This window comes from Rhinatrema bivittatum, chromosome 8 (genome assembly GCF_901001135.1).
Source record: "Rhinatrema bivittatum chromosome 8, aRhiBiv1.1, whole genome shotgun sequence".
NCBI lineage: Eukaryota > Metazoa > Chordata > Amphibia > Gymnophiona > Rhinatrematidae > Rhinatrema > Rhinatrema bivittatum.
The window spans coordinates 273,153,126-273,171,809 of NC_042622.1; the positions used below are offsets into that span (position 1 = coordinate 273,153,126).

The 18,684-nt window shown below is 45.3% G+C and overlaps 1 protein-coding gene across 2 annotated transcripts in view; it reads right to left on the reverse strand.

The window, feature by feature from the left end:
* Positions 1 to 18,684, reverse strand: part of MLLT1 (MLLT1 super elongation complex subunit) — a 198,661-nt gene that overhangs the window by 95,031 nt on the left and 84,946 nt on the right. For both annotated transcript variants that reach the window (XM_029610916.1, XM_029610915.1), the window contains exon 5: positions 3,757 to 3,882. In XM_029610916.1, coding sequence (XP_029466776.1) covers positions 3,757 to 3,882 — 126 coding nt within the window. The remainder of the gene's footprint in view (positions 1 to 3,756; positions 3,883 to 18,684) is intronic.

Consider the following 18,684-nt stretch of genomic DNA (forward strand, 5'->3'; position numbering starts at 1 on the left):
TTACCCCTCCTGATTAGTTAATATAGTAGAATTCAGCTTGAAAGCATTGTTAAGTCTCCATAACCACATTTGTTAGCGTTGAGATAGATGTTTCCAGACTGACTAATGCATTCCACAGCACATCTAGGGTGAGGATAGCAGGTTTGGTTATTTTGAATTTACCAACCTGGGCATTCAAGTCGTCTCTATCGACTGAACCCAGGAGAGAGGGGTAAGCTCGAATCAACAGGCATGGAAGAGATTATTCCAAGGCCCCCTAGAACAGGAGCCTTCCCCACTGCCTGTGCTCCCATCTGACATTGCTGGTGAAAAAGCAAATCTCTCCTCCTCTTGCTGCACTCCCTGCTCCCTCAGGGAAAGTCCAGTCCCCAGAGGAGAAGGTATCACCGGCACTCCTGGGCTAAAGGAGATCATCAGCCTGCGGCAAGGGCTTCCGCTCCAGGTCGTCGTTCGCAGCGCCCATCACATCAGGAGCCAAAACTGGGGACGCGCCAAAGTACTCCTCGATCTCGGTATGGAAGAGCTAGACACACTTTCCGTGAGTCTAGCCTTACGTTTTTGTAGGAGGCATTTTCAGCTAGCAGGAAAACAAATTAAGGAAACGCCAAGGAGAGCTTGCTGGCATGCTTCTCAGTGTGCGGCCATCTTATTCACATTTTTTAATATGATTTATAATCCGCCTATACTGACATCCTGGTCTGTGAACATAAAACATACACAATAAAACTAGCGGTGCCCCTGAAGACCCCACGGTGGGAAACAGATGTGTCAGCGCACCCCAATGATATCATGCAACTGGGTATAAGAGTCCCAGCCGTGCTCCCTAAGATCGCCTCAGCAACAGATCCTCCTGCTTCCAGTACTGCATGTTGCTCCAGCATTCCTGAGTCTGCCCCATCCTGGTCCCTAGATGAGGAGGCCGGGTCTAGAGTGCTAATGGAGCGCTGTTGAAGAGTTGCACAGTGTTCCTGGATCCGTGCGACCACCTCCTTCACCTTATCACTGAAGAGATTCTCTCCTGTACATGGCATGTCAACAAGTTGTCCCTGAACTTCTAGATGAAGATCTGAGGCCCAGAGCCAGATGAGTCTGCAGGTGCTAATCCCCATAGCAGAAACTCTCGATTCCATCTTGAAAACATTGAAGGTCAAGTGGACCATGTGTTTTCCACAGCCCAGGCACTTCTCCACTATTAACAAGAAAGCATCTTGCTGCATTTCAGCTACCTCTTGCACCTGCTTCTCTCTTTCTCCCCTATGTATAAGCCCATGAAGAGCTAGGAGGCGGCTATTGAATATAGGAAGGAATTCTAGTCCTCTTGGCCTCCCTTAGGGGGCTCCACGAACTGAAGGATGTCCAGCATCTTATTTCTGGTCTCTCCTCAGTCTGTAAAATAAATGGAATGGACTTTGCCATTCTCCTGACCAATCCTGTGAAAGAGGTCCTTGGGAGGGAACCACCTTCTCTCTGGCAGAAGGGTAGGATGGGAGACCAGTGGATGACTTCCTTTAGAAGGGTCACCGGAATCATAACCAAACCTCCATGTGTACTCCGATTACCCATGGTATGCTGGGGGAAGGACTTGAGGCACTAGGTTCTCATCCAAGCTCCCTATGAGAGGTATTTGGGCCTGGATTCCGAAGTGTTGACAGTCCGGAGAAGCTTTCTCCCTCGAGTAGCTAGAAAACTATGGGGCAGTGAGCATTGATCCCAATACCCCTTCAGGAACCGGCATAGATGCCGCCAATGCCTCAATGCCAGGCAGCTGATAGGAATCTAGCAGTGGCTGAAAAATTAGCAGGGTTGCCCCAGTGCCCTTGATCTTTTCCAATTCCTCCTCAATGATTATAAATATCAACACAGACTGGGAGACACGAGGGATGGTCATGTCTTCCTTGGAACTGAGGTGGTATCTGTGGCCCACACAAAGGTCGTTGAAGGCTGTTGAGAGTCCCATAAATTTCTGGAAAGATGAGACTCTCCTGACTGTAGGTCCGCTTTTATTGGGGGGGGGGGGGGGGGGAACAGATGCCGATGGATAGATGGCTTCCTTCGATGCCAGTATGAAGAGGTGGAATCCCATGCCTTCAAGTGGGTAGAGCCAAACCAGTCTTTGCATTCCCTGATGGACACCAGCACTAAAGGGACAGTCCCTCTAATGTCAATGATACTATCTCCATGGTCTCACCATGTCGAAGGCTCAGTCTTCCGGTGCTCAAAATGTTTCCATTAGTTTTAAATAAGATTGGCATCCGTGAGTCGATGTCGCACATCTGCAACTCCCATAAGACGTCATGCAATGCCTCCTGAACAGAATACATCTATCACGGGGGCCTTTGATAGATCTAGTCCTGCTGCACTAGGGGCATTGCTAGAATATGCTACACAGGTCTGTCTGAAAAAGAACTGAAGCAAAAATCAGACTTGACTGCAGTGTTGGACCAATGCCCACTGGGCACCAGCAGTGCACCACTACAAAACTGAGAGAAAACTTACAAAAACACTCAAAAAACCTACTTGGGGAATTACTGGGAAACACTGCGGGCCCCACAGTGATTAATCCTGCAGCCAGAAAACTCCAGAGGCCTAGATTTAGGCGGAGTGAAGTAAAAACACGACTTAGGGGCTCTGCAGAGCAAGACAGACTGAAGGGCCCCCACGTTGATGCGTGGCATAATAGCATGCATGGGCATGTGCAGCGAGGCACAGTCAAAGTTCTAGAAACATTGATATAAGTTTTTGAGCCATGCTCCAGATATCACCCTACATGTGAGGGCTGCCATCCTGCTTGACAATTCGTTCATTCGAGCTGGTATTGTCTGTGTAGGATTAATGTAATCTAGGTACTTTTTAACCTGATTTTAAAAGTCAAAACAGTTTTTCTAAGAAAGTCACAATGTTCCTGGAAAACACACACAAATGAAAGGTCAAATGTTTCTTGTATTGAAATCTGGTTGGAGATTTGTGGGAAAAAAATTAAATAAAATATCTGCGATATCCTGAGTGATGACAGCTGGCAAAAGCTAGGAAGACAGACCAGTTACGATTAACATCAAACCATCATATTTCCCTCTGTCTCTATAAATTCATTTCCAAAAGGGCCAAAGGCAAACCTCACATCAATGCACATGGCCATGTGTGGTTTGAATAGTGTCTGAAGGGCAGAGATGGGACCTTGAAGGACAGAGCAGGGCTATCTTTTTTTTTAATTTTGGTCCTGTAGTTTCTCTTACTCCTTACAAACAACAGAAATCAGGGTTGGGATCTGGTGCTATGAGCCCTAATTCGCAACTACCCAGGAATTTGTCCCCTGTTTTAAGCCATCCACACTGTTCTGAACCTGGTTATTGCAGCAATGGTGCTGAGGTCAGAGGTCGTGCAGAAGGGTTCTTTCTGGAAGCCTCTATCATAGGCTGTAAAATCTGAGCACCGAGTGTTGCGCTTAATGACCACCACACCCTCACAGGAGCTGCAAACGCTACCTCTGCAGCATTCACAGTCGACCCAGGGGTGCTCCTGAGCTTTTTTTTTTTTTTTTTTTTTAAACAGTCAAGCATGCAATACAGTCTTCCAGCAAACATGGTATAAATGCATTCACACAGAGTCTGAACATATTTCTTTGAAGAATGAGGTTTCACAATCATTTGAGTTATAAAGGTAGTACCCAGCACCTCACTAGAAATCACTCTTTTTTATTATTATTATTATTATTATTATTATTATTATTATTATTAAAGATGCCTTAACCCCACTGACCTTTGAACCATGAGATGGTTTGGTTTTCTTCGGATCAGAGAAGGCAGAAAGTGGGATTGTGGGTAACATTGGATAGTCTGGGCTGGGCCTGGATACAGTTTCTGCTCCTTCCGGCATTACCATTACCTGGAACCGAAACCCAAGCAGAGATCAGAGAAGGTGAATGTAGTAAAACAAAAACGAGTCACTGAAGCCTGCAGAGATGTGGACAGAAATGTGAACTAGACATGCAGCGCTACACACTTGTTGGATAAATCTTAAGACTATCCATCCTCTACCCCTGTAGCTCAATAACCCCACACTTTGTTTGTGCTTCTTGCTTTTGGGAAATTTTTCAAAATTTAAGAAACTGCCTCCTTGAAAACAGGGCCACCAACAGATAAAATCTGATTTTCCAGGCTTGCAATAGTGACAATAGTTCAGAGCCAATTTCCTGAGGCACCTAAGGGGTAAATTTAGCAGCAGCTGTGGTATATTTGCATGAATTTGCAAAAAGGTTTATGTAACATGTAAAGCCAATATTAGGAAGATAAATTCTAATGTCTGTGTCTGGATTATTTTTAAAAAATGTATTTTACTTTTTTTATTCTCTCCCAATTCAGCATTTACATTTTTTTTCCTCTTGATTTACATTGCTTTCCTTCTCCACTGTCATCTTCTCTTTCCTCATACCTTCTGTCACTACAGCCCAAGCACAGGACTGCTTCTATGGCCAAGTCCATAAGCAAAGCACATCAGGGAGAAATTACTAATCTGATAATTCCCTTTTCTTTAATGAAGACAGGTTAATCCATGACCAGAGAGCTATGCACTTCTAGGAGCAGATGGAGATTATATATATATATATATATATATACATACACACCCCTGCAGTCACATCAGCCCACTGGTATTCTCTGCCAAAGTTAACTGTGGACAACTAAACAATACATGTTTTATCCTATGTATGTTACAATTTGTAAACCGTTGATAGAGGTGTTTAAAATCAAGAGAGGTCTAGAACAGGTTAATGTCAGTTATTTACTCTTTCGGATAGTAGAAAGACTAGGGGGCACTCCATGAAGTTAGCATGGGGCACATTTAAAACTAATCGGAGAAAGTTCTTTTTTACTCAACGCACAATTAAACTCTGGAATTTGTTGCCAGAGGATGTGGTTAGTGCAGTTAGTATAGCTGTGTTTAAAAAAGGATTGGATAAGTTCTTGGAGGAGAAGTCCATTACTTGCTATTAAGTTCACTTAGAGAATAGCCACTGCCATTAGCAATGGTTACATGGAATAGACTTAGTTTTTGGGTACTTGCCAGGTTCTTATGGCCTGGATTGGCCACTGTTGGAAACAGGATGCTGGGCTTCATGGACCCTTGGTCTGACCCAGTATGGCATGTTCTTATGTTATGTTTTAACGATGGAATAGAAACATTTGATAAATAAATGATCATAACTATTTTCATTTCATTTATTAAAATTTGACCGCCTTTCACAAATGGTCAAGACGATTTACAAAAAAAATACATGCATAAAAATAATTAAAGGACACAAAACATACCATGAATTTCATGTAGATAATTGAGAACATTGATCAGTGTGAACAAACATTACTCATATTCAAACATGTAAGCAATTGTTAAAAACAATCCTCAATATCCACAAACATCAGTCATATTCAAAATCAGAGATGCACTTACTCTATATGCAATAATCACAAGCTTCCATAAAAAAGTAATTAACAGATATCATAAGCATGATGGAGCAAGACGTCTTTCAGTGAACGTCTGAATTTGTTTGATTATCAATGACACTGAGTTCAAAAGGAAGGAGATTCCACACCACTGGGGCAGCTACAGAAAAGGATGTATCTCTGGTGGTAGATAAATGCGCTAGATGCACAGATGGTACCTCGCGTAGACAATTTTGCGAAGATCTGCCTCAGTTAGGAGTTCAGTTTAAGTGTGTTTAATTCATAAAGCTATTTTTAATGATAAAAACAAATGATTTAATGCCTCATTTCGGCTACAGATGAAGAGAGCAAAGTACCAAGGACAACTAGCAATTCCATCACCAAAATTAGCACACCCAAAAAAAGTACGAGGACGAGCGCCGTCACTGGCCAGTCCTTGTATGTGGAATGAGCTACCAAGCGATCTGAGATTAGAGCCAATTTTTTCAAGTTTTAAAAAAATTACACACATTTATTTAATCTTGCATTTGGAGAACAAAATGTCAAAGGAGAACAAGGAAAATGAACGGTAAACTAGTCCTTTCCTTTAGATTTCCTTGTTCTCCTTTGACATTTTGTTCCCGATGCTATTTTTTATTTTTTTAAATTAATGTATATTAGATTTGAATATTTTATGAATACTGTTTTAATTTTTGATGTATCTTATTGTTTTAGAATGCAATTTACTGTTTTAGAATGTAAACTGGTATGATATTTTGAATACCGGTATATAAATTGAAAAAAAATAATAAAAAACAGGAAAACATTGAGTTCATACAAGGAGTGCAATATCACCGAACTGGATCTGACATATCAGTAATCCCTGGAAACACAGCCACTCAGGAGGAGGACAATAGCACCACCATCTGGCAGCCAAGGGCAGGAAGGGGGATTAATCTGTCTTCATTAAAGAAAACAAAATTATTTATTTTATTTTTTTATTTAGAAACTTTTATAGATAAATAGTAATTTTTCCTTTCCTAGCATTCAGACAGGTTTATTCCACGACCACTGGGATGTACCAAAGCTACTCCCGAACAGGGTAGAGGCTGCGTGTGGTCCGATCAACACCACACGTGTGAAGGCTGTGTCCTCCCGGGACTGCACCCGATCCCATATCATATCCAATATAAGACTGTGTCCTCCCGGGACTGCTCCCGATCCCATATCATATCCAATATAAGACTTTCACCCTCATATACAAAACCTTACACAACAAGAATATGCATTGGCTCAATAACTCACTCACTTTCCGCAGCTGCAACAGACCCACCAGATCTCACTATCTGGCAACCCTACACACACCCTCTCCTAAGCTCACTCACCATATCTCTACGAAAGAGCATGCATTATCCATTGCAGGACCACCATTACGGAATACTATGCCTTTTGACCTACGCCAAGAACATGGTTCACAAAAACTAAAAACCTGGCTGTCTCCTGAACCACTCCCATTCGCACGCTCAGCAAGAACCCCTGCCTCTCTACACTCCTGTCCTCCGCACCAGCCTCCCCCCTCCTTCAAAGCATTTCGCAACCTCACCGTATCCACAATATATCCCTGAGCAGCTATTTGCTCTCACCCAACTTCCTTGTAAATATGTTCTCTACTATATTGTATATTACTGTACCTCTAGCACCGATTTATTTACGCAGTTCATCCCATTTTTAATCTCTCCCTCCCATTATGTTGAAATGCAGTTTTGTAAAGCCAATTCGCTGCAATTCATGTTACTTGTAAACCGATATGTTCCCAACGAATGTCGGTCTAGAAAAACTTTAAATAAATTAAATAAATAAAAGGCGTGAAAGGAAGACCACATCACAGCTTTGCAAATCAACAGGAGACAATCTAATCTCCACCCATGATACTGCCTGAGCCCTAGTGGAATGAGCCCTAACCTGACTAGGCAAAAGCAGCTCGGTATCCACATCAGCGGCCATGACAACCTCCTTAATCGAGCGGGCTATTGTAGTCTGTGATGCTGGCTCACCCTGTTTACCCTGACCTTGGAGTATAAAATAGCCGGTCCATCTTCCTGAGGGGTTTAGAAACCTCCAAACACCTCAAGATATGCCGCCTGACATCCAAGGTCCATAACAGACTGTATTCATCCACTTCTCTCCCTGTCCAGCGTCGGCAGGGAAATTGATTAAATTGAAAATCCGAGACCACCTTCAGAAAAGGAGATGGAACAGTTCGCAGCAGGACCGCCCCCAGAGTCACTCACAGGAATGGTTCCAGCAAGACAGAGCCCACAATTCGGACCTCTATGCGCATAACACTGTTCTCTAATAACCTCAAGGAGAGACTATGCAGTGGTCAAAAGGTGGGACCCGCCAGAAAATCCAGAACCAGATTAAAACTCCACAAGGGCACCGGCAATCACAAGGGGGGATGAAGATGCTTCACCCCTTTCAAGACCCAGGCCACATCCAGATGGGCAGACAAGGGTTCACCATTCACGTGACCTCGAAAACAGGCAAGAATAACCACCTGTATCTTTAAGGAATTAAGAGCAAAACCCTTAAACAACCCTTCCTGCAAAAAAATCTAAACTGAAAGGGATTTTAACTAAATGAGGATGAACCCCTTGCTCCTCACCTGAAGCTTAAAAACCTCGCCAAACTCGAGCATAGGCTAAGGAAGTGGAGAACCTTTGCACTCAAAGCAAAGTGGAAATCACAGCAGTGGACTATCCATGCTTCTGCAACTGAGCCCCATCAAGGCACAAGTCAAAAATCAAGGCTGATCTTCAAGAAGATTAGGCCCCTGCCATAACAGATCCCTGTGGACTGGTAACCTGAGAGGAGAGTCGACCACAAGCTTCTGCAGATCTGCATACCACAGCCCTCCCGGGCCAATCTGATGCCACCAGAAGCACCAATCCTGTGTGTCTCTTGAACCACTGAATCATTCTGTCCAACAAGGGCCATGGGGAAAAGGCATATAGATTCTTGCCTTCTGGCCATGCCTACACGAGGGCCTCAATGCCCAAACACTTCAGATCTTTCCTGTGACTGAAGAAGCGAGGAACCTTCACATTGTGTGTTGCCGGCAAGCCTAGAAACAGGAGGACCCCAGTGGCCCATTATGAACTGGAATGCTTCTTTGACAATTCCCATTCTGTATTCAGACTGTCTGCTGAGAAAGTCTGCACTTACACTGTCTTTTTCTGCAATGTGTGAGGCTGAGATCTCCTGAAGATGTACTTCCGCCCATTCCATGAGTTGGGCTATTTCCTGCGACACTTGCTGGCTCTTTGTTCCTCCCTAGCAATTGATGTAAGCCACTATTGTCACACTGTCCAACATTCGGACTGCTCAACCCTGCAGTGGGTCAATGATTTGCAAGCATGCCAACCGATCACAGGCTTCCAGCCAACTGATGCTCCAGAGATACTCCTCTGTACTCCAGCACCCCTGCACTGTCAACTCCTGACAATGAGCCCCCCAACCCTGGAGGCTCGCACCCATCACGAGTACTAGCCAGTCCGGTGGTCGTAAGGAGGAGGGGGGGGGGAGAACATCCTTTGTTAGATCTACTTGCAACCATCACTGCAGCTGGATGCTGATCTGCACTGGAAACTGAAGCAGAATCAAGTACTCCTGAGACAATGGACGCCAATGTGCAAGCACTGTATGCTGAAGAGGACATATGCGCCCTTACACATGGAACCAGCCATCAACCTGAGCACCCTAAGATAAGACCATACTGTAGGGCATATTGTTTGTCGACAGTCTCACCTGTGCCATCAGTTTCTGAATGCAAATCTCCGGCAGGAATCAGCACCCGGCACACTTAGCATTCTCAGTGTACAGGAGATCAGAGCCAGCAACATTGTTCTATATGGTTTCAACCCCGGAGGAATTTCCCCAGAAGTAAGGATCGCCTTCATCCTCTGCCATCTGGGCCCTTATCAGCGTGACCTGCAGCAAGTCTAGACATACTCAGACACTCAGCCACAGCACCAGGCCTGCAGGGATTCACAGTCTGCAATTCTGAACTCTTAGGTTTGGCTGGCTCCACGGACTGTGCCTGAAGAAAGGACTGCAGCCCTTGAAAAAAATTCCACCCAAGAAAGGGTAGAAGGATCCGTACCAAAACCATGGGACATTGGTCCTGTGCCCACTGAGAAGTTGGCGCCTGCTAAGAAGTTAGGGAAGCCCCAAAACCAAGTGAAACATCTGACAGGTCCCCCTCCGGTCCCATTCCTGCATAATAGAAACATAGAAATGACGGCAGAAGAAGAATAAACGGCCCATCCAGTATGCCCAGCAAGTTTCGCACTTTTTGTTTCTCATACTTATCTGTTACTCTTGGCTCTTAGTAACCTTTTGGTTGTATTTCCCTTCCACCCCCACCATTAATGAGCGCGCAGTGTTGGAACTGCATCTAAGTGAAATATCTAGCTTAGTTAGGGGTAGTAACCGCCGCAATAAGCAAGCTACACCCATGCCTATTTGTTTACCCAGACTAAACAACTCAGTCCTTGTTGGTTGTTGTCTGCATATAGATCCACCTTTCTTCATTCCCCCTGCCATTGAAGCAGAGAGTTATGCTGGATATGCATTGAAAGTGAAGTATCAGGCTTATTTGGTTTGGGGTAGTAGCTGCCGTAACTAGCAAGCTACTCCCCCGCTTTTTTGTGAATACAAATCCTTTTTTCCACATTTCCTCTTGCCATTGAAGCTTAGAGCAATGTTCGAGTCGCATTAACCATGTGTATGTTTATTGAATACGGGTATTATCTCCAGGTAGTAGCCGTCATTCTCGCGAGCCACCCACTCTTCATTCACGTCCTCGACTTTATGGATCCACAGTGTTTATCCCACGCCCCTTTGAAGTCCTTCACAGTTCTGGTCTTCACCACTTCCTCTGGAAGGGCATTCCAGGCATCCACCACCCTCTCTGTGAAGAAATACTTCCTGACATTGGTTCTGAGTCTTCCTCCCTGGAGCTTCAAATCGTGACCCCTGGTTCTGCTGATTTTTTTCCCCTGACGGAAAAGGTTTGTCGTCGTCTTTGGATCATTAAAACCTTTCAAGTATCTGAAAGTCTGTATCATATCACCTCTGCTCCTCCTTTCCTCCAGGGTGTACATATTTAGATTCTTCAATCTCTCCTAAGTCATTCGATGAAGACCATCCACCTTTTTGGTCGCCCTTCTCTGGACCGCCTCCATCTTGTCTCTGTCTTTTTGGAGGTATGGTCTCCAGAACTGAACCCAGTACTCCAGGTGAGGGCCAGGCTCAGCAAAGTCAGCTGGAGATAGCACTCCCTGAGCCTCCAAGCAGCACTGACAACTTACAAGGGATGCCAGACTGAGATGTTCGAATATGGCAAGCACAAAGCGTAAGGTGCTTAGGCTTCTTTGCTACTGGTGCCATGCATAAACACCCACTAGTAGCACACTCCCAAAGATGTGACAATTGTGCGCCCAACTGCACAAGCAAGCCTGGATAGGGCACCCAAAAAACAAGCTGTCCAATAAGTGCATGCTACGGACACCCAAAATTTAGGTGCCCATTACGCAGTCCAGGTAAGGCGCCCACCTGAGCGCACAAGCACAAACTGTCAGACATTTTTGTGGCAGACTTGCATGTAGAAAAGCACATGAACACTTCCATGGCCTACCATGTGGCGACTGAGTAAAACCTGAGAGCAGGGTCTAGCCAAAAGACTGCTCAACCCGCCAAACTGCTACAAATCCCCAAGCTCCCTCGGAGGCAGGAATGAACGTCATATCGACGTGCCAAGGTTCAGAGACCAGAAGGGGAAAGGGATTCTTCCCCTGCTCCCCCCCCCCACACACACACACTACTTGAGCTTAGCCCATCCTGGCCAAGTATGGAGTCTGTCTCCGGCTGTGGGGGGAGAGGGCAAAGGCCTTCACTACTACATTCAGCTTCATGCACTCACTAGCCTCTCAGCTTCTCTTTCTACAGCTAAGTCCACGCCAGAAAACCAGCTACCAGACCAAGGCAGTCTACTGAGGGAGGGATCCACAGATATCACCTCAGGGAAACTCAACTAAGGGAGGGACCATATAGTATCACCACAGGAGAACGAGAAATTAAATTTCCTCCTTTTTTCCTTTAAAAAAATGTTTTTAAGCAATCCCCAGTGGGGAGATGCATGTCCACCATCTGCTGGAGACAGAATACTGGTGGGTTGATGTCAGTACAGCTCAGTCTCCATCTGCTGGTAGAGATGCATAACCAGTCCTCGTGGATTACGTACAGGGAACAGTAAATTTATAGATCATCATGGCATAGGGATAACTGCATGGAGTGACAGTTTCTACCCTTGAGAAACAAGGGGTAACCTGCACAGCAGATACTACCATAAGAAGCTTGCTGGGCAACTTGGATGGGCCATTTGGTTCTTTACTTCCATCATTACTATATATGTAAATTTGTCCTCTCTTCTCTTGCCTGCCTCCATCTCTGACATTCCCTCTTTCCCTTTCAGCAGTTTTTTCTCCTTCCAGTATCTCAGGCCTTTCTCTCACAGTCAAGGTTCCTAACTCCCAAAACGTTTTACTGAGAGTCTGACAGATTGTGATTTTTCAAGGACTGGCTACCCTGCTTACTTGTCTAGCAGATTTCATTTTAGCTACTCTATTTGTGTTGGTGGTGGGGGTGTCTTGTCCAAGGGAGATCACCTGCCTGCTTGACCTCTACCCTTGAAGCATCCTCTTCTTGCCCAATGGCTACTGTCACTTGTCAACTGAACACAGCAGACACATGAATTCCAGCTCCTATGACACCAGAGGGGAATGAAAGACATGTGGTTGAGCCATGGCTGCAGGGAAAGATGACAGATTTACAGCCAGCCTAACTAAATTACAGGCAGAGCCATGTGTTTTCTTTTTCTTTAAGGGGCAGTTGGCAACCCTGCTCCCAGTTCCACTCCCTGCCTTTCCTCTCAATGAATCACCACCACACAACCTCTCATTCCTCCAGCAATCCCCTCTATTTCTTTTTCCTTCCCTTCAACCCTGGATCTTTAACCCCCTCTGTCCTATCCCCTTCATATCTTCTTTTCCTTGTTACCTCCCCCATTCTTTCTATCCTGCTCCATCTACCCCGTCCAACCACTTCCCCCATCTCTCCTCTATTTTTGATTCTGATTACCCTCCATTTTCCCTAAATCGATCTTCTCTCCTTCTTCCCTCCCCCCATCCAAGGTCAATACTCTCCTTTCCCTCCCCCTCCCAAACCCAAGGCTAATGCTTTCTTCTAACCTATAGGAGAATAGTGGAACTTCATGCTGTATGTCTCCTGCTGACAAGGCTAGACACATGCTTTAGCCACAGTACAATATAGTGCCATGAACTTCAATGTGCTAGTCAGGCCTGCATAGCAGGAAACAGCAGAGGCACCATGAAGCGTCACCGCTCAGCTGGATTGCAGAACAGACCCAGTGTCTTCCACTGTGTGGAAGACACTGGGCCCTAACCATATTTCTCCTTGACTGAATGTACTACTAATCATTTTATAGTGCTACTAGATATGTGCAATACTAAGAATATGAGTTTTCCTTACCAAGCAGAGCAGGATCTTGAAGGGGTATGGGGACAGAGGTAAGTGAAAAAGGCATTATATACCCTAAGGGTAGAGCATGCCAAAAACATGGCCTGAGTCACTGACTGGTGTGTGGGGTGGGTGGGAACTATTGCCAGATCATAAGTTGCTAGCTGCCATGTACACCTCAAGTGAGAAATGTGGAGGCCCCTTTTGAGCATAGGTCCAAAGATGGTCATCCTCATTACACCTTAAGGCCACCCTGTTAACATGGAACCAAGCCTAAAGGATGGTACAGATGCCACTAGGATGAAACAAAAAAAAGAAAGCATGGCTGCCCCTCAGCCAGGCAGAAGTAGAAAAGCAATAAAGCAGGTTTGCTTACCATAAACAGTATTCTCTGTAGACAGCAGGATGAATTAGTCATGACACATATGGATGATGTCATCGGATGAACCCATCTCTGAAGCTCAGTAGAGCTTTTGCTACTGAGCACATGCACAAGTTCCCACACATTGACTCGCAAGCCCCTCATCCGATATTAGAACTAAATCTAGCTAGGTAGTTGACTCTCCAGGGAGTATAATAAGCATGGCTAATTCACCCTGTCTACAGAGAACACTGTTTGTGGTAAGCAAGTTTGCTTTCTCCATTGACAAGCAGGGCTGAATTAGCCATGACATGTGGGGAATCCCAACATGAGGGTTGCAGCACAGCAATTACTGGAAAGCAACCCAGATCCCACCATGGAGAGCAGATGACTGCCAAACAGGTTATACCAGACTGCTTGTATACAAAGGATCTCTCCATGTGCCTCCTAACAAAACTTCACACCACACCGCAACCAAAGAACGAGCATTCTTGATAGCAGGACCCACTATTTGGAACAATTTACCTCCTGACCTCAGACAGGAACCCTGCCTACAAACATTTCGAAAAAAACTTAAAACCTGGCTATTTAGCCAAGCTTTTCCTTAATCTATTCAATTTCGGAACTCTACATCTCAAGCCTACCTGTCATCTTACATAGCGAATTCCGTTAATCACAATGGTTATCCCTCTCTACTTCTCTTTCTTCTATTCCCAAGTTTGATCTCCTTGTTATATGTAACTTTATACCTCCTCTGATTATTCTACTGTTAAATGGTTGATAAAATGTTTACCCCTTATTTCATGTAAACCGATTTGATATGACCCCTGTCATGAAGGTCGGTATATAAAAAGAATTAAATAAATAAAAGTACTCTCTTCTGTACAAGTTGTCCAGACAGTAGTGGAAAGTACATGTGACCAAGTCACACCTTTACAGATGACTGCAATGGAGACAATTCTCAGGAGAGGAACAAAAGTGTAAGGCTCTGACTCGAGCATTGACAAAGTCTAACCAGAAGGCCAGTGAATACATGGCAGTGTGAGATACAGCCCATTAGCCAGCTGGACAAGAAACAAAATGGTCACAGCTACCCAGAGAGTTGCTTACCTGTAACAGGTGTTTTCAGAGGACAGCAGATGTCGGTCCTCACACATGGGTGACATCCAATGGAGCTTGGCACGGAAACGTTTCTAGAACTATGACTGAGCCTCTCTGAGCATGCCCAAATGTGCATTGTACCATATCTCCACACGGGGTCCCTTCAGTCTAACAGAATTAAAACACACATAGTGGAGAGCCAAACCCATGGGAGGTGGGCAGGTCTCATGAGGACAGACATCCTGCTACAGGTAAGCAACTCTGCCTTCTCCGAGGACAAGCAAGATGACAGTCCTCACACATGGGGGAGCCCCTAGCTACAGGCTGCCCCCAACAAAAGTGGGGACCAACACCACAAAGTGCTAATAAGCATAACAATGTTTTGTTGGGAACAGGGGGCAGCTTGAACAAAAACCAATGGGAACAGAGTTGGGTTCTACCCTCAAACAAGTTCCAAAGGACAGACTGGGCAAACTTATTGTCATGTCAGCCATCCCTGTCTAAACAGTAATGTGATGTGAACGAATGAATGGAACTCCACGTTGCAGCCTTGCAGATCTCCTCCATGGAGGCTGCTCACAAGTGGGCCACCAACACTGCCATGGCTCGGACAGAGTGAGCCTTGACATAACTCACAAGATAAAATCCCATCTAGGCATAACAAAAGGAGATGCAGTCTGCTAGCAACTGGATATTGTCTGTGGCAACGGTGATCTCCAGATTGCTCTGATCAAAAGAAGAAAAAAAGCTGGGTGGATTGTCTTATGGGCTTCTGTCCACTCCAGACAGAAGGCTAAGGCTTTTGCAGTCCAAATTGTGAGGGACTTGCTCACTTTGGTGAGCATGAGGTCTGGGAAAAAATGTTAGGACCACTGACTGATTAAGAAGGAAGAGTGACAACACCTTAGGCAAGAATTAGTATGTGTGGACAAGACCATCCTATTGTGAACAAACTTAGTGTTAGGGATACGTTACTAAGGCCTAGAGCTCACTGACCCTGTGCGCTAAAGTGACTGCTACCAAAAATACAACCTTCCAATTCAGGTACTTCAGGTCACAGGAATGCAACAGTTCAAAAAGAGCTTTTGCATTCCTGTTGCGCGTGCCGAGCCTATGTTGCATAGGCTGCCGGCGAGCGCAAAGCCCCGGGACGTGCTTAAGTCCTGGGGCTTTCCTGGGGGGGGGGGGGGGGCGTGTCGTGGCCGGTGCGTCATCGGGGGTGTTCCGGGGGCGGGGCCGCAGCCTCCGGACCAGCCCCCGGACAGGAACATGGGGCGCTGGCAGCCGGCCCGGAGCAGGCAGGCGTAACTTTTTGAACAAAGTAGGGGGGGGGGGGGGGGGGGGTGGAAGGAAAGTTCCCTCCGAGGCCGCTCCGATTTCGGAGCAGCCTCGGAGGGAACGGAGGCAGGCTGTGCGCCGACCCGGATTTTAAGAGATACAAGCGGCTACTCGCGTATCTGTTGAAATCCGGCGTATTTTTGTTTGCACTGGTCACGCGAACAGAAGTGCGCACGGGCATAATTTTTTAAAATCTGCCCCTTAGTGTAGCTTGGTTCAGAAAAGGTTTGGATAAGTTCTTGGAGGAGAAGTCCATTAATGGCTATTAATCAAGTTTACTTAGGGAACAGCCACTGCTATTAATTGCATCAGTAGCTTGGAATCTTCTTAGTGTTTGGGTAATTGTCTGGTTCTTGTGGCCTGGTTTGGCCTCTGTTGGAAACAGGATGCTGGGCTTGATGGACCCTTGGTCTGACCCAGCATGGCAATTTCTTATGTTCTTTCATCAACTCAGTTAACACCATTTTGAGGGCCCAGAACACATTGGGAGGCCATAAGGGAAGTTTCAAAAGAAGCATCCCCACCCAGCATGAACTGTGCAACTATAGGCTGCCTTCTACACTGTGGTGATATGCGTCAATTGCATTAAGATGAACTCTTAATGGAGTTGGTCTTGATACCAGCAGAGACATATAGAAGGTAGTCAAGCAGCAGAAAAGGTCTAGGGCCCTTTGCTCACACCACATGGAACACCTTCTCCACTTCAGCCCAAAGACTCTGGTGGAAGGCTTTCTGTAAGATACGAAGGCACGAGACATCCTCAGAGGTTGAGGGGTTGCAGGATCAACCAATTATGATGGAAACAACCAAACAGACTTCAGAGCACAAGCATTCCAATTACAGCTGCCATCTACTAAAGCTTACCGACACACTATGTTTCAAAACTCTTCTGTACAAGTTGTCCAGACAGCAGTGGAAAGTACATGCGACCAAGTCACACCTTTACAGACGAGTGCAAGATAGATATATATCCCTAAAATATGGAATGAATTGCTATTGGAGATTAGAGAGGAAAGTGAGCTGATAAAGTTTCAAAAGAAATTAAAAATGTGGCTAATGATTAGTGATGGTTAAGTTGGAAGAATTATGTGATGGGCTGAAATGGGGATTAAGGATTTTATGGTATTTATATTTATGTTTCATGGTTGCAGACTGTTATGATTTATGATTTTGTATAGTGCTTCAGGCAATCCAAACTGTATCTGTAACACAATTAATACATTTTAATAATTAAATTAAATAATTCTCTCAAGCTGTGAGCCTAGAGGGCCTGGAGGTTGGGATGCCACAACCTGCCTTGATCCTGAATGATGAGAACTGGGGAAGTCCAAGTCTGATTGATTTCCGGCTGGATAATTCCAGGAGAAGTGGAAACCAAATCTGTCTCGGCCAGTGGGAGCTATGAGAATCATACTCTCCTTGTACTTCCTGAGCTTCAAAGTCTTCGCTACCAGTGGAAGCAGAAGATATGCATATAAGATGACCCTGGCCCCAATGGAGGGCAAAAGCATCTGAGGCTACTTTGCTGTGTCCCCTCTATATGAAACAGAAGAGAAGGACCTTCCTATTTCAAGGGATTCTGAACAGATCCACCTCCAGGAGTCCCCCAGAGATGGAAGATCTGATTCACTATTCCTTGGTCCAGGGACCAATCATAGGATCTGAAGGATGAACTTTGTCTATCTGCTACCCCATTCTCCAGACCAGCCAGATGTGTGACCCTGAGAACCATCCTGTGAGAGAGGGCCCTCGACCAAATCTGGACCGCTTTGTGACACAGGAACTAAGAGCTTGTACATCGCCACTTGATTGTCCACCTGGAACACCTTAATTTTGTTGGACAGCCAATCTCTGGAAGTCCATAGTTCGTACTGCATCACCCAGAGCTCCAGGAAATTGATTTGAAACCTATGTTCCTGGGCGGACCAAAGACCCTGAGTGCTGAGCCCATCTACAAGCACTTTCCATCCCAGGGTGGATGCATTGGTTGTCAGAACAATTTGCACCAGAGGAATTTGAAAATCACCCAGATCAAATTGGAAATCTCACCACCAGGACAAAAAGAGTCCAGGAATGACTTTGATGCAGTCCCAAAGAGCTGAGTGGCCTGAGGCCCCTGGACCTTCTCATGAACAGGTGTGCTATGGCAGTAACATTTACAGTTGCAGTTTTGTGGCCCAACTGCCTCAACACATACCAAGCTGATATCTGCTGGCTTGCTTGGATCTTTGCCACAATGGCCATTATGGTGATCGGCCTCTTCTGCATCAGGAATGTCTTGGCTTAAGCCGTGTTTAGCAGAGCTCCAATGAATTCCAAATGAGGTGACAGGCTGAAATGGGACTTAGGGTAGTTGATGATAAACCGTAGTGACTCCAGCACCCAGATGGTCGCGTGCATGGATTCCTCAGCCCCTTCCAGAAAAGAGCTCTTGATTAGCCAATTGTCCAGAAAAGGAAACATGCACACCCAAGTTTGCGAAGATGCACTGCCATCATGGCCATTTTGTGAAGGCCAACAGGGAGGATGCTAGTCCAAATGGCATTTTAGGTCATATAGTGGACTTAAAAAAGTTGAGATATCACCAACTTTAGTAGCTTGACCACGAGGTCACAACACAGGTAGCTTCAAAACTGGAGGATTTAGGAGCCAACAAAATCTCCATAAATTGTGATATCCAATGATGTGAGAACAGTATTTCTTGTACTTGGAAGAAGCAAGTCGCAGCAGCATTGATAAAGCATTGAGATTTGCTGGTGCAAGAGAAGTACTGATGTAGATCCTTGGTAGAAAAGAAGGGAAAGAGGGCCCACCTGGTACTTGGATGAAAATATCCAACACCTAAATCCATACAGCCTCCTCATCAAATAG